Below are 15483 nucleotides of genomic sequence, written 5' to 3' on the forward strand. Positions count from 1 at the left end.
GTTGTATACTGTAATCATAACTATGTGTATGCATTATACTGTATCATGTGTCCAGACCTGAAGGCGGAGGTGGAGAAGCTGCGGTCGGCCCAGATGAGCTCCCAGGGTGTGGAGCCAGAGCGGGTCCGAGGCTACCAGCAGGAGATCACCGCCCTGAGGAGCAGACTGCTCAGCCAGGAGAGACAGATGGCCGAGGCCGGCCGGTCAGTAGTTTTAGGATTAGATTTAACCAACGGCTCATAAATGTACATTTAGTAATCCATTTTATGTCTTTTTCCAGGGCGTGGCGAGAGAAGCTTGAACAGGCGGAGGTTCGCAAGCGGGAGGAGGCGGAGGAGCTGCAGGTATGCAGATTTAACCCATTTTGGGGCGGGAACATCAAGTTATGCTTTAGCTATTTTTGAAAAACCGAAGAACTGACATAGAAACATGGCTTTTTCAGAAAACTGTCAGGATGTAGAAGACATTTCTTAGAATCTGATCTCGGGTCAGAATGGGTTAAAAGAATTGCGTCCAAATTCCAAAACACCCCATGAAGCCTTGAATTCATGGATAGGTTTTTGTTGCTGTCCTGAGCCAATAATTCCATATTTGTATTGTGGACGGTGTCCACTGTGGTTGGAGACCAATGCTAAACTACCTTAAAATAAAAATGGTGATTACAAAATCTCCAAATGTCACTGTAATCACTGAGCCTACTAGTTATCCAGGTTCAAAGAGAATGCTTTATATAGTATTGCCATTAAGATTGGTCTCCTATTAACTTCAATTAGTTTAATTTTGGATCATTGGCTCAGGAATGTGACAAACTAAAATCTTCATGAATTCAAAGTTTTACAGGAACATTTAGTAATTGCATGACTGTCTATTGCTGTCGCATACCGACAAGAACAAATCTACAAGTGGACAACGCTGAGCTTTGAATACAGTTGAAGAATCCAGGCCAATGTCGATCATGGCCAGCGGGGTCCAGGCAATCTTATTTGGGAACAGTTTGAATCAAACGGAATCTACCCTAAAAGGATGTAAGATGAACTCCAGACCCATGGCTTTGGGAAATGGACAAAAAACTACGGCGTTGAGGGGGAGGAAAAACAAAACCAATTACACACCGCTTGTTCAATTTAGCTGTAGGTCCAGACAGTAGAAACTCGAACAGTGTCGCAATATGACGCATAATGTCATGCACTGAATATGGAGAGACTAATGCATTATCAATGTGTAGATCTCTTGTCTTGTTTATGAATTTAATTTGTCTGTCCCATCCCCCAGAGGACAGCCGTTACCTTCCAGGTGGACAACCGTCTTCCCAACCTGGTGAACCTGAACGAGGACCCCCAGCTGTCTGAGATGCTGCTCTACATGGTCCGAGAGGGGCAGACCAGGGTGGGCAAATGCAAGTTCCATTCCGTCCACGACATCCAGCTGTCGGGAGCCCTCATTGCTGACCAACACTGGTAAGGCAGAGCAATGACTGAACATTGGATTTATCGAGTCTATCGTCTTATCCTTTTGTTCAATTAATCAATTGATACGTTTCATACATTCATAACTTCACTGAAAGGTTAATGCTTATTGTGAATGCTTATCTGGAGGTGTGCTTCAAATAACTAACTGCTTCAAATATCCTACCCAACACTATGGTCACTATGGTAACCGTAAGGTTGCCAGTTCGAACCCGGGCTCCCCCAGAGTTACTGTCGAAGTGTCCTTGTGCAAGACACTGAACCCCTAATTGCTCCCGATGTGCTAGTTGGTGCCTTGCATGGTTTCCGCTGCCATCGGTGTATGAATGTGTGTGTGAATGGGTGAATGTAATGCACAATCTCTGTAAAGCGCCTTGGATAAAGGCGCTATATAAATGCACCATTTACCACTAGGCTACCTCCAACCACTGCACATGTTCTAGTTACGTACAGTATCAATGTAACACTAGGCTACCTCCAACCACTGTACATGTTCTAGTTACGTACAGTATCAATGTACTTTACTGCACGGATTGATTAAAATGTTTTATTCATTCAAATCTATCCCGAGTTATAGCTTTAGCTTTAAGTTCAATGTCTATTTAGTGACTGCTTAAGTTAAGTGTTTAAAGGTATATTCAAATATCACTTATGTTTTTGTTTTGTTGTGATAATCCTCCCTACTATAGAGTGTGCTGGCCATATAAGGAGTTCCTCCCTGTCCCCAGTTAACCCCTGGGGGTCAAAAAACCTTAGGTTTCGTTTTTGACTCTCTATCCTGATTGGACAAAAGGCTGGGTCCCACAGCCAAAAACGAAACCTAAGGTTTTTTGAGTGAAATCACTGAATATACCTTTAAATTAAAGCTACCTTAATTAATGTACAAAGCCTCTAATTAATTAGATTATTTGTTGTTAACGTCCCCTTAGAACCAGGGGATGAGCGAGTGACGTCAGGACTTCGGCGCTCTATTGAAACTCTATTCTAGATGGGTTGCCAGAGATTGTTAAAAGAATTACCGGTACTTTGGGAAAAAAATGTAAAATATAAGGACAACCATAATGAGTCATTTTCCTGTCTTGTTTCTGTTTCAGTGTCATATCTAACGTTAAAGGAACGGTCAGCATCACTCCCATGGAGAACGCCAAGACCTACATCAATGGGACCATCATATCTGACTCCATAGTGCTTCACCATGTAAATATATCCAATCTATCCATCAATCTGTCTCGTTTGACTGTGCTGACTGACATGGGTTTATCCTTGCACCATAGAACGGTTCACTGTAAAACATTTGACTGTGCTGACTGACATGGGTTTATCCTTTGCACCATAGAACGGTTCACTGTAAAACATTAACATTTAAAATAAAACCTTTAGGGGGATAAGTGTCCACAGAGAGCAGCCTATTGAGTTGGCAGCGCCAGTCTGCCATGAATGTCTCTGTTAAAGACGCGCTGGCGTGCTCCTCTCCCCATGAATGTCTCTGTTAAAGACGCGCTGGCGTGCTCCTCTCCCCATGAATGTCTCTGTTAAAGACGCGCTGGCGTGCTCCTCTCCCCATGAATGTCTATGTTAAAGACGCGCTGGCGTGCTCCTCTCCCCATGAATGTCTATGTTAAAGACGCGCTGGCGTGCTCCTCTCCCCATGAATGTCTCTGTTAAAGACGCGCTGGCGTGCTCCTCTCCCCATGAATGTCTATGTTAAAGACGCGCTGGCGTGCTCCTCTCCCCATGAATGTCTCTGTTAAAGACGCGCTGGCGTGCTCCTCTCCCCATGAATGTCTATGTTAAAGACGCGCTGGCGTGCTCCTCTCCCCATGAATGTCTCTGTTAAAGACGTGCTGGCGTGCTCCTCTCCCCATGAATGTCTATGTTAAAGACGCGCTGGCGTGCTCCTCTCCCCATGAATGTCTATGTTAAAGACGCGCTGGCGTGCTCCTCTCCCCATGAATGTCTATGTTAAAGACGCGCTGGCGTGCTCCTCTCCCCATGAATGTCTATGTTAAAGACGTGCTGGCGTGCTCCTCTCCCCATGAATGTCTATGTTAAAGACGCGCTGGCGTGCTCCTCTCCCCATGAATGTCTGTGTTAAAGACGCGCTGGCGTGCTCCTCTCCCCATGAATGTCTATGTTAAAGACGCGCTGGCGTGCTCCTCTCCCCATGAATGTCTGTGTTAAAGACGCGCTGGCGTGCTCCTCTCCCCAGTGCTGACCTTTGGACTCCCAATGCCCAGCATTTCTTTGTTGCGCTTTAACCCATTTTGGACTGACGTCGATAAAAAAAAAGGCTTCAAAATCAGAAAACATTTTTCTGAAAAACCCATGTTTCTGTGTCAGTGGTGCTCAACCTTTTTCATGTCATGGACCACCAGAATTATCTCTATTGGGCCACGGACCCCCATCTCAAAATATGTAGTTCCAGGGACCCCCCCCCCCCCCAGTTTCATAATGCAATGTTTAACATTAAACCCTTGTCAAAAGGGTCGTCCTTTTCTAACACCAGTACCTCCTATGTTCAGTGCAGTGTTACTGGCTTTACACCATAGACTGTAATAAATATGGACAAAGCGTTCCCCGGGTCTAACATGGACGTAAAATGAAGCCTGGAATTCCTTGCACTGTAAGTCGCCATCTTTCTAGATCCGTTTGGGCCCAGCTGGCCATTGGCTGGCTCAGACAACGAGGCGGGACTTCCCCCCCCCCCCCCCCCCTTCTTCTCCGTTGGTTTTTATTTTGACTCGAGTGGGAGGGGAATCCCGATCATAGACTTTAACGGTAGCCACGCCCCTCAGAACATACGCGACTTTATGGTCATTTCTTTTAAATAAATGGGACCATAATTTTCCAAAAAGAATATTATGACATTAGAAATGAGACTTTAAACTAGTGACTGGAAGCAGAAAGTATTCATGACCATGTTTATTAAGGTAATACAGTCTAGGTGAAGTTGGGCCCAAATACATGGACTTCTATGGGTTTTTCTGTGTCCAATGACAGCACCACAACAGGCCATTATATGAACTTTCATTTCCTTAGTGGCTTCACAAAATATCTGTCTGACTGCCCCCCTGCTTTACACGGGGAAGAAACACTTGCGCTTGCACATGGAGGCTCAGGTCAGGACCCTCCCCTAGATGAACTGTAGAAGGTTTCATAATGCAATGTTTAAGATTAAACCCTTGTCAAAAGGGTCGTCCCTTTCTAACACCAGTACCTCCTATGTTCAGTGCAGTGTTACTGGCTTTACACGGGGACAGACTACTTGGCTCTCTTCCCTCCCTGTTCGATTGCTGTTCGTTCCAGGGCTCGAGAGATGCAGACACTTGACTACTGTTAACAACCTGTCTGGGTTCATCATGGGCTTTTATACATCTGCTATGCTTCACATGAACTGAAGCCAATATTTTAGTTAAAAATGTTCACTCTGAAATATATATTCAAAGATTTGCGTCACATTTTCATGACCTTTCAAAAATAGCAGACCTACAAGCTCGTAGCGCGCCACTCGGTGGCGCGCTACGAGCGAGTGATAAATATCATCCAGACGATACAATATTTCCACAATATACCTTTTCAGAAATATCATATATTTAATTGAATATATATTGAAATTGAATGCACGAATTCTATGATTTGCAGATCTATACCTTCATTTATACTTCTGTAGAATGATGGATGGTTTCGTTCGTTCACCAAAATATATTTTATTTTAAATGGTCTGGTACTTTTAGTTTTTTATCTTGTGGGTGGTTGTATTGTTATGAAGAAAAAAAACATCATGAGGAAGTGATGAATCGTGATGTGTATTTCATTAGCTTTTATGTCCTTTGTTAAATGGTGCATTTATATAGCGCCTTTATCCAAGGCGCTTTACATAGATTGTGCATTACATTCACCCATTCATACACCGATTACGGCGGAAGCCATGCAAGGTACCAACCAGCAAATCGGGAGCAATTTGGGGTTCAGAGTCTTGCCCAAGGACACTTCGACATGTAGACAGGAGGAGCCGGGATTCGAACCGCCGACCCATGGATCATTGGATGACCTGCTCTATACCTCCTGAGTCACAGTCGCCTCACAAAGTGTCTAATTACCTTCTGTCACCTTTCGTTCTTTGCTGTTCCTCACAGGGGGACCGGGTGATTCTGGGCGGAGACCATTACTTCCGCTTCAACCACCCGGCAGAGGTGCAGTCTGGGAAACGGGTCTCGTGCTGGACCGGTGCCGGTGATGGACAGAAGGACTTTGAGTTTGCCAAAAACGAACTGCTCTCCTCTCAAAGAGCCCAGTGAGTCTAAAGGGGCATTCAGGCCAACACTTAAAAGCCTAATCTATATGTCAGGTCTTAGTACGAGTGCCAGAATGGTAGGATTCATTTATCGCTTTTATATTGTTTTCAGAGACTATTCTATCTTTCGGTCAAGGCAGGAAATCGTCCCCGTCTGGTGGAAACCAGAAAAACAATGTTTAAATATGGAGATCCCGTTTCTGCCCAGCAGCAATGAGATCATGGGCTTTTTCATTGATTGACTGCTGCTGTTAGTGGCTTCTAACATTGTATACTGTAGTGCAAGTGACAACGAAGGCACCAGATGGCGTTTTGCATTGTCTAATTGACTGGTACACTACGTTTGCACATGTACTCAGTCCTGTCTTTTGGATGAACTTTGGGAAACTAGATGAACTGTAGAAGGTTTCATATAATGCAATGTTTAAGATTAAACCCTTGTCAAAAGGGTCGTCCCTTTCTAACACCAGTACCTCCTATGTTCAGTGCAGTGTTACTGGCTTTACACGGGGACAGACTACTTTGCTCTCTTCCCTCCCTGTTCGATTGCTGTTCGTTCCAGGGCTCGAGAGATGCAGACACTTGACTACTGTTAACCTGTCTGATTTCAGTGGATTCCTTAGACTCCAGCGTGTTTTCTGTGAAAGCATGTTGTGCACTGAAAATGGCCGATCTACAAGCTCACAACATGTCGCAGCGCGACATGCTGTGAGCTTGTAGATCGGCTAAGTTTGGTCATTAGTTATTACTATTTAGGTTGCCCTAAAACATCATCATTATTACATTTTCAGTCTTTATTTTGCTTTATTCCGTGCGTGTGTCTCTCCAGGCTGGAGGCAGAGATGGAGGAGGCCCAGGTGAAGGCCAAACAGGAGATGATGCAGGGCATTCAGATGGCCAAGGAGGTGGCTCAACAGGAGCTGCAGGAGCAGAGGCGTCAATATGAATCCTGCATAAAGTCTTTGGAGACTGAACTGGTGCGTCGCCCACCCCACCATTTCTCCATGAATCTATCAATAAATGCAATGTCTCTGTCCGTTTGTTCTTCGCTCATCTTGAGAACTTTTCATTCGAGAAACGGCCACGCTCCTCTAACGAGCACTGCACTAGTTAGATTTGTGTCTCCACCAGGCTGAAGGCATGGAGGAGAGTACATGTTGTCTCCACCAGGCTGAAGGCATGGAGGAGAGTACATGTTGTCTCCACCAGGCTGAAGGCATGGGGGAAGAGTACATGTTGTCTCCACCAGGCTGAAGGCATGGGGGAAGAGTACATGTCGTCTCCACCAGGCTGAAGGCATGGGGGAGAGGACATGTTGTCTCCACCAGGCTGAAGGCATGGAGGAGAGTACATGTTGTCTCCACCAGGCTGAAGGCATGGTTGAGAGTACATGTTGTCTCCACCAGGCTGAAGGCATGGGGGAGAGTACATGTTGTCTCCACCAGGCTGAAGGCATGGTTGAGAGTACATGTTGTCTCCACCAGGCTGAAGGCATGGGGGAAGAGTACATGTTGTCTCCACCAGGCTGAAGGCATGGAGGAGAGTACATGTTGTCTCCACCAGGCTGAAGGCATGGGGGAAGAGTACATGTTGTCTCCACCAGGCTGAAGGCATGGGGGAAGAGTACATGTCGTCTCCACCAGGCTGAAGGCATGGGGGAGAGGACATGTTGTCTCCACCAGGCTGAAGGCATGGAGGAGAGTACATGTTGTCTCCACCAGGCTGAAGGCATGGTTGAGAGTACATGTTGTCTCCACCAGGCTGAAGGCATGGGGGAGAGTACATGTTGTCTCCACCAGGCTGAAGGCATGGTTGAGAGTACATGTTGTCTCCACCAGGCTGAAGGCATGGTTGAGAGTACATGTTGTCTCCACCAGGCTGAAGGCATGGGGGAAGAGTACATGTTGTCTCCACCAGGCTGAAGGCATGGTTGAGAGTACATGTTGTCTCCACCAGGCTGAAGGCATGGTTGAGAGTACATGTTGTCTCCACCAGGCTGAAGGCATGGGGGAAGAGTACATGTTGTCTCCACCAGGCTGAAGGCATGGTTGAGAGTACATGTTGTCTCCACCAGGCTGAAGGCATGGTTGAGAGTACATGTTGTCTCCACCAGGCTGAAGGCATGGTTGAGAGTACATGTTGTCTCCACCAGGCTGAAGGCATGGGGGAAGAGTACATGTTGTCTCCACCAGGCTGAAGGCAGGGGGAAGAGTACATGTCGTCTCCACCAGGCTGAAGGCATGGGGGAAGAGTACATGTTGTCTCCACCAGGCTGAAGGCATGGGGGAAGAGTACATGTCGTCTCCACCAGGCTGAAGGCATGGGGGAAGAGTACATGTTGTCTCCACCAGGCTGAAGGCATGGTGGAAGAGTACATGTTGTCTCCACCAGGCTGAAGGCAGGGGGAAGAGTACATGTTGTCTCCACCAGGCTGAAGGCATGGGGGAGAGTACATGTCGTCTCCACCAGGCTGAAGGCATGGGGGAAGAGTACATGTTGTCTCCACCAGGCTGAAGGCATGGTTGAGAGTACATGTTGTCTCCACCAGGCTGAAGGCATGGGGGAGAGTACATGTTGTCTCCACCAGGCTGAAGGCATGGGGGAGAGGACATGTTGTCTCCACCAGGCTGAAGGCATGGGGGAAGAGTACATGTTGTCTCCACCAGGCTGAAGGCATGGGGGAAGAGTACATGTTGTCTCCACCAGGCTGAAGGCATGGGGGAGAGGACATGTTGTCTCCACCAGGCTGAAGGCATGGTTGAGAGTACATGTTGTCTCCACCAGGCTGAAGGCAGGGGGGAAGAGTACATGTTGTCTCCACCAGGCTGAAGGCAGGGGGGAGAGGACATGTTGTCTCCACCAGGCTGAAGGCAGGGGGGAGAGTACATGTTGTCTCCACCAGGCTGAAGGCAGGGGGGAGAGTACATGTCATCTCCACCAGGCTGAAGGCATGGGGGAAGAGTACATGTTGTCTCCACCAGGCTGAAGGCATGGTGGAGAGTACATGTTGTCTCCACCAGGCTGAAGGCATGGTTGAGAGTACATGTTGTCTCCACCAGGCTGAAGGCATGGTTGAGAGTACATGTTGTCTCCACCAGGCTGAAGGCATGGTTGAGAGTACATGTTGTCTCCACCAGGCTGAAGGCATGGGGGAAGAGTACATGTTGTCTCCACCAGGCTGAAGGCATGGAGGAGAGTACATGTTGTCTCCACCAGGCTGAAGGCATGGAGGAGAGTACATGTTGTCTCCACCAGGCTGAAGGCATGGTTGAGAGTACATGTTGTCGCCACCAGGCTGAAGGCATGGTTGAGAGTACATGTTGTCTCCACCAGGCTGAAGGCATGGTTGAGAGTACATGTTGTCGCCACCAGGCTGAAGGCATGGAGGAGAGTACATGTTGTCGCCACCAGGCTGAAGGCAGTTTTGCACATTTGTTTATATTACTCGTACACATTTTATCCATACACCACGTAGATCGGTACACCATCTCTATAGTCACGTGATCAACACGGATCTGTCATTTACCATATTCCATCCCGATTGGTTAAGATTGCCTTTCAAAGTTTGCAGGATTGGTCAGTTTTGAACAAGCTCAAAACTGACTAAGCATGCCTCAAAATATGAACGTAACAAGCAATTTAGATGACATTTTGCACTCCTTCCCACTAGGCCGAGGCAAGAACCGACAAGAAGCATTTGGAGCAGGCTGTGGACACCCAGAAGAAACACTTGCGCTTGCACATGGAGGCTCAGGTCAGGACCCTCCCCTAGATGAACTGTAGAAGGTTTCATAAAGCAATGTTTAAGATTAAACCCTTGTCAAAAGGGTCGTCCCTTTCTAACACCAGTACCTCCTATGTTCAGTGCAGTGTTACTGGCTTTACACGGGGACAGACTACTTTGCTCTCTTCCCTCCCTGTTCGATTGCTGTTCGTTCCAGGGCTCGAGAGATGCAGACACTTGACTACTGTTAACAACCTGTCTGGGTTCATGGGCTTTCATACATCTGCTATGCTTCACATGAACTGAACTCTGTCAATTCATGAATGCTTCCAACTTGTTTAAATGTGTCTTTCTGGGTCAGTAAGCTGAGTGAACTTGACCTAGTTCACTCCTTGGGTCTCTTAACTAAATTTCATTCTAGCTTCTAGTCTAGACTGCCACACGCTTGTTAGTACCATTACATTAGTATTTTAGAGTTATGCAAAACTGTTTGAGATGAATATATGTATATCCATAATATGTGACACATATAGTCACATACTTTAAATGACATGGAGGCACACTCTAGCAGTGCATAATTGACCTATCCAATAACATTTGGACCTTATTGTTGGCCCTTAACATATTGCACTGCACTACTGCGATTACATTTCAATATAAACCTTAAAGAAACTGGGGAAAAAGAGGGTCCTTCAGCCAATAGTAGATCAACATCTCAGTATGCCAAATCAACAAACCAAATAATTGAGGAAAGGAACAGCCTTACCATTTCTGCAGAAGAGAATTTAGCTTGCCTACTTGCTTGCTTGCATATTAATCTTATATCCATTCTCTGCATGATATTTCAATCAGCAATTGACACATATTCCCCCCCCCCATCTGGGTCCTCTGGACTTAGGTAATGGGGAAAACCCTGGATTTTTTCTGACTACTAAATTACTTCCCCTTCAAGTTCTCGCCTTCATGATTTCTGGTGATCTAACGGGACGTTGAGAGGTTTAAGCAAATACATATGCATAAGTGGTCAGTCAGTGAGAGTATTTTTTAATGAAGGGGCCTGCCGCGCTTGTCCCATCTGATTGTGTGTTAACCCATTCTGACCGGGCACCCATTTTGGTGTCAGCATCATGTTATGCTTTAGCTATTGAAAAATAGCAGATCTACAAGCTCATATCGCGCCACCGAGTGGCGCGATACAAGCTTGTAGGTCTTCTATTTTTTAAAGAATCGAAGAACGACTGACATTTCTACAATCTGATCTCAGGTCAGAATGGGTTTAATCAGACCAGTGTGTGTCCAGCGGAAACCTCGTATGAATCTGATCTAAGGTCAGAATGGGTTAATGTGGTGTGTACGTTCCCCCCCCAGGCCTTAGAGGACCACAGGCTGCACCAGACTAAGATCATGTGTTTTAATGTGGTGTGTACGTTCCCCCCCCCCCCCAGGCCATGGAGGACCACAGGCTGCACCAGACTAAGATCATGTGTTTTAATGTGGTGTGTACGTTCCCCCCCCCAGGCCATAGAGGACCACAGGCTGCACCAGACTAAGATCATGTGTTTTAATGTGGTGTGTACGTTCCCCCCCCCCCCCCCCCCCCCCCAGGCCATAGAGGACCACAGGCTGCACCAGACTAAGATCATGTGTTTTAATGTGGTGTGTAAGTTCCCCCCCCCCCAGGCCTTAGAGGACCACAGGCTGCACCAGACTAAGATCATGTGTTTTAATGTGGTGTGTACGTTCCCCCCCCAGGCCATAGAGGACCACAGGCTGCACCAGACTAAGATCATGTGTTTTAATGTGGTGTGTACGTTCCCCCCCCCCCAGGCCTTAGAGGACCACAGGCTGCACCAGACTAAGATCATGTGTTTTAATGTGGTGTGTACGTTCCCCCCCCAGGCCTTAGAGGACCACAGGCTGCACCAGACTAAGATCATGTGTTTTAATGTGGTGTGTAAGTTCCCCCCCCCCCAGGCCTTAGAGGACCACAGGCTGCACCAGACTAAGATCATGTGTTTTAATGTGGTGTGTAAGTTCCCCCCCCCCCAGGCCATGGAGGACCACAGGCTGCACCAGACTAAGATCATGTGTTTTAATGTGGTGTGTACGTTCCCCCCCCCCCAGGCCATAGAGGACCACAGGCTGCACCAGACTAAGATCATGTGTTTTAATGTGGTGTGTACGTCCCCCCCCCCCCCCCCCAGGCCATGGAGGACCACAGGCTGCACCAGACTAAGATCATGTGTTTTAATGTGGTGTGTACGTCCCCCCCCCCCCCCCCCAGGCCATGGAGGACCACAGGCTGCACCAGACTAAGATCATGTGTTTTAATGTGGTGTGTACGTTCCCCCCCCCCCCCCCCAGGCCATAGAGGACCACAGGCTGCACCAGACTAAGATCATGTGTTTTAATGTGGTGTGTACGTTCCCCCCCCAGGCCATGGAGGACCACAGGCTGCACCAGACTAAGATCATGTGTTTTAATGTGGTGTGTACGTTCCCCCCCCCCCCCAGGCCATGGAGGACCACAGGCTGCACCAGACTAAGATCATGTGTTTTAATGTGGTGTGTACGTCCCCCCCCCAGGCCATGGAGGACCACAGGCTGCACCAGACTAAGATCATGTGTTTTAATGTGGTGTGTACGTCCCCCCCCCCCCAGGCCATGGAGGACCACAGGCTGCACCAGACTAAGATCATGTGTTTTAATGTGGTGTGTACGTTCCCCCCCCCCCCCCAGGCCATGGAGGACCACAGGCTGCACCAGACTAAGATCATGTGTTTTAATGTGGTGTGTACGTCCCCCCCCCCCCAGGCCATGGAGGACCACAGGCTGCACCAGACTAAGATCATGTGTTTTAATGTGGTGTGTACGTTCCCCCCCCCCCCCCAGGCCATGGAGGACCACAGGCTGCACCAGACTAAGATCATGGAGGCTCTGGAGGAGGAGAAGAGGAAGGTGGCCCGGGAGCTGGAGGAGATGCAGAAGAAGAAGGCTCTGCGGGAGAATCAAACTCCTGCCAAGAATGAGAGACGTACGTGCAATAGCATTTAGTACAAAGGTTTTTATTTGGGTTTTTTTTGTCCCTGCTTGCTTGGGGAATTTGTTGGGTGGAGTTTTGCAACGCAATGTGGGTCAAAGGGTTTGACCTTATTAGTCTGATAAGATGTGGGTCAATGTGGGTCAAAGGGTTTGACCTTATTAGTCTTATAAGATGCCACATTGGCTGCTGGTTTGTACGTTGGGGTGCCGCTATAATGTTCCAGGCAACTTTGCCATAACGCCACAGCAAGGAACTGTAGAAGGTTTCATAAAGCCATGTTTAAGATTAAACCCTTGTCAAAAGGGTCGTCCCTTTCTAACACCAGTACCTCCTATGTTCAGTGCAGTGTTACTGGCTTTACACGGGGACAGAATACTTTGCTCTCTTCCCTCCCTGTTCGATTGCTGTTCGTTCCAGGGCTCGAGAGATGCAGACACTTGACTACTTTCATACATCTGCTATGCTTCACATGAACCGAACTCTGTCAATTCATGAATGAGATAAGATGCCACATTGGCTGCTGTTTTGTACGTCGGGGTACCTCTAATAGCGATTCATTAACGGCAGAGAAAACCACCCGTAGTTCCCAGGGGAGTGCCACCAGCTTGTTTTGTGGCATAGTCTCTGTGCATTTCCGGATCAGTATCTAATAGATTAATTTGATTTGAGGAAACCCATATAGGTGTCATTAGTTCTGCATGATTGTTGCTCAAATGTGAATGTCTATTTTCTTCCACAAGAATATAGATCACGATTCTCATTTTTTCCATGAACATTTGTCTAAACATCACTACATTCAAAATGTTGCACCTGGAGCCAACTGCTGTGGCTTTAAACTGACAACAAAACTGACATCAAAGTGCTTGACCTAAACCTCTTAACGGTTTAACTGCTTGTGACGAACGTTCCGCCAGAAGGAATCCAACCGGCAACTGCTTCTGGCGTAATGTTCCGTCTGATAAGCTTTATTATTGATATCAAACCGGATCGCTGATTGTCTCCACCAGGACGAAGGCATGGGGGGAGAGTATGTTTTGCACTCCGTCCGTCCGTCCGTGTGTCCGTCCGTGTGTCCGTGAGCAGCTAATCTCGGCCACCGTTAACCCGGTCGATGCCAAATTTTGCACACACACTCCCTGGATGCCAACGATGAACCTCTGCCACAAACTTTCCAGAACGGCGCCACCAAGAGGCCGCTTTGTGCAAAACAAGTTTTTGCACAGTACACCTACAGATTTTGTCCAAACATCACGCAAATTTGTACACAGTCTCTCTAGAGCCATTCAACGAAACCGGTCTTTCAGATTTCTCACACTCCATCCTCATTGGTTAAGATTGGCTTCCAAAGTTCACAGGAGTGCTCAGTTTCAAACAAAATGCTGCAAATCATGAACACATTGCGTGATTTCCGTGAAATTGTGCACCCACATTCCCACTAGGCAGAGGACGAAATGCCACATGAACAATTTCAACTCAGCCTCAAGGTGGCGCTATAACTGGCCGAAAACTGTTTTTACCTCTAACTGCACGGATCTGTGGATAACTTTGTATGCCAACTCCCTAGAGGCCAAGGAAAAACCTTTGCCTGGAATTTTTCACATCTGCTCTTTATAGCGCCACCAGGAGGCCGACATATGTAAAACACATTTTCTATTATTACTCCTTCAGATTTTATCCAAATTTCACGCAAATCGGTACACATGATCTCCATAGTCATGTGATCAAGACAGGTTTGTTTGATTTCTCATATTCCATCCTGATTGGCCACGATTGGCTCCTACAGTTTTCAATCTGTGGATAACTTTGTTCAAAACAAGTTTTTGCACAGTACACCTACAGATTTTGTCCAAACATCACGCAAATTGGTACACAGTCTCTCTAGAGCCATTTAACGAAACCGGTCTTTCAGATTTCTCAGACTCCATCCTGATTGGTTAAGATTGGCTTCCAAAGTTCATAGGAGTGCTCAGTTTCAAACAAAATGCTGCAAATCATGAACACATCGCGTGATTTCCGTGAAATTGTGCACCCACATTCCCACTAGGCCGAGGACGAAATGCCACATGAACAATTTCAACTCAGCCTCAAGGTGGCGCTATAACTGGCCGAAAAGTGTTTTTACCTCCAACTGCACGGATCTGTGGATAACTTTGTATGCCAACTCCCTAGAGGCCAAGGAAAAACCTTTGCCTGGAATTCTTCACATCTGCTCATCCTGGTGGAGACCTGTGCCCAGAAGGGCACTTTTTCTAGTTGATATTTTTTTCTGATTAATTGAGCAGCGCTAAGTGTCATGTGTTTCTGCTGCTCGGCCAATCAAGTGAAGCCATGAGAAACTGATCTGGAACAGAAGACGAGAGTTCCACCTTCTGGAAAAGGGAACCACGCTTATGTCTATTGCCCTTAAACTCCACCCATCTGGTACTTCTGGTACAGCGAAGACAAAGTTTGTTTGAGATGGTGATGAGGTGCTTGGTTTGTGCTGTAGGTCCTTCGCAGTGGGGCGTCATGAAGCTGTCCCTGATGATCGAGGAGGCAAACAAAATCAGCACCAAACTGAAGAAAAACACGCTGTTCAGCAGGTACAGTTAACCCATTTAGACCATTAATGCAATGTTTAAGATTAAACCCTTGTCAAAAGGGTCGTCCCTTTCTAACACCAGTACCTCCTATGTTCAGTGCAGTGTTACTGGCTTTACACGGGGACAGACTACTTGGCTCTCTTCCCTCCCTGTTCGATTGCTGTTCGTTCCAGGGCTCGAGAGATGCAGACACTTGACTACTTTTCACAACCATAGAGTTAAAAACATTCGCTCTGAAAGAATATATATTCAAAGATTTGTGCCGCATTTTTATGATTTTTCAAAATCTATCAAAATAGCAGATCTACAAGCTCATAGCACGCCACCGAGTGTCGCGCTACGAGCTTGTAGGTCTGATATTTGTCAATAGCTAAA

At 47.0% G+C, this 15483-nt stretch overlaps 1 protein-coding gene across 1 annotated transcript in view; it reads left to right on the top strand.

Annotated features, from left to right (window-relative positions):
- The window catches only part of kif14 (kinesin family member 14), a gene marked incomplete at both ends in the record, with an annotated part of 47570 nt that overhangs the window by 12262 nt on the left and 19825 nt on the right, over positions 1-15483 (top strand). Inside the window, 9 exons of the mRNA XM_083768041.1 lie at positions 56-203; positions 281-344; positions 1273-1457; positions 2561-2663; positions 5603-5760; positions 6590-6737; positions 9431-9514; positions 12376-12517; positions 15015-15108. Coding sequence (XP_083624167.1) covers positions 56-203; positions 281-344; positions 1273-1457; positions 2561-2663; positions 5603-5760; positions 6590-6737; positions 9431-9514; positions 12376-12517; positions 15015-15108 — 1126 coding nt within the window. The remainder of the gene's footprint in view (positions 1-55; positions 204-280; positions 345-1272; positions 1458-2560; positions 2664-5602; positions 5761-6589; positions 6738-9430; positions 9515-12375; positions 12518-15014; positions 15109-15483) is intronic.

The sequence above is a fragment of the Protomyctophum parallelum genome (assembly GCF_964188405.1).
Source record: "Protomyctophum parallelum genome assembly, chromosome: 6".
NCBI classification, from domain to species: domain Eukaryota; kingdom Metazoa; phylum Chordata; class Actinopteri; order Myctophiformes; family Myctophidae; genus Protomyctophum; species Protomyctophum parallelum.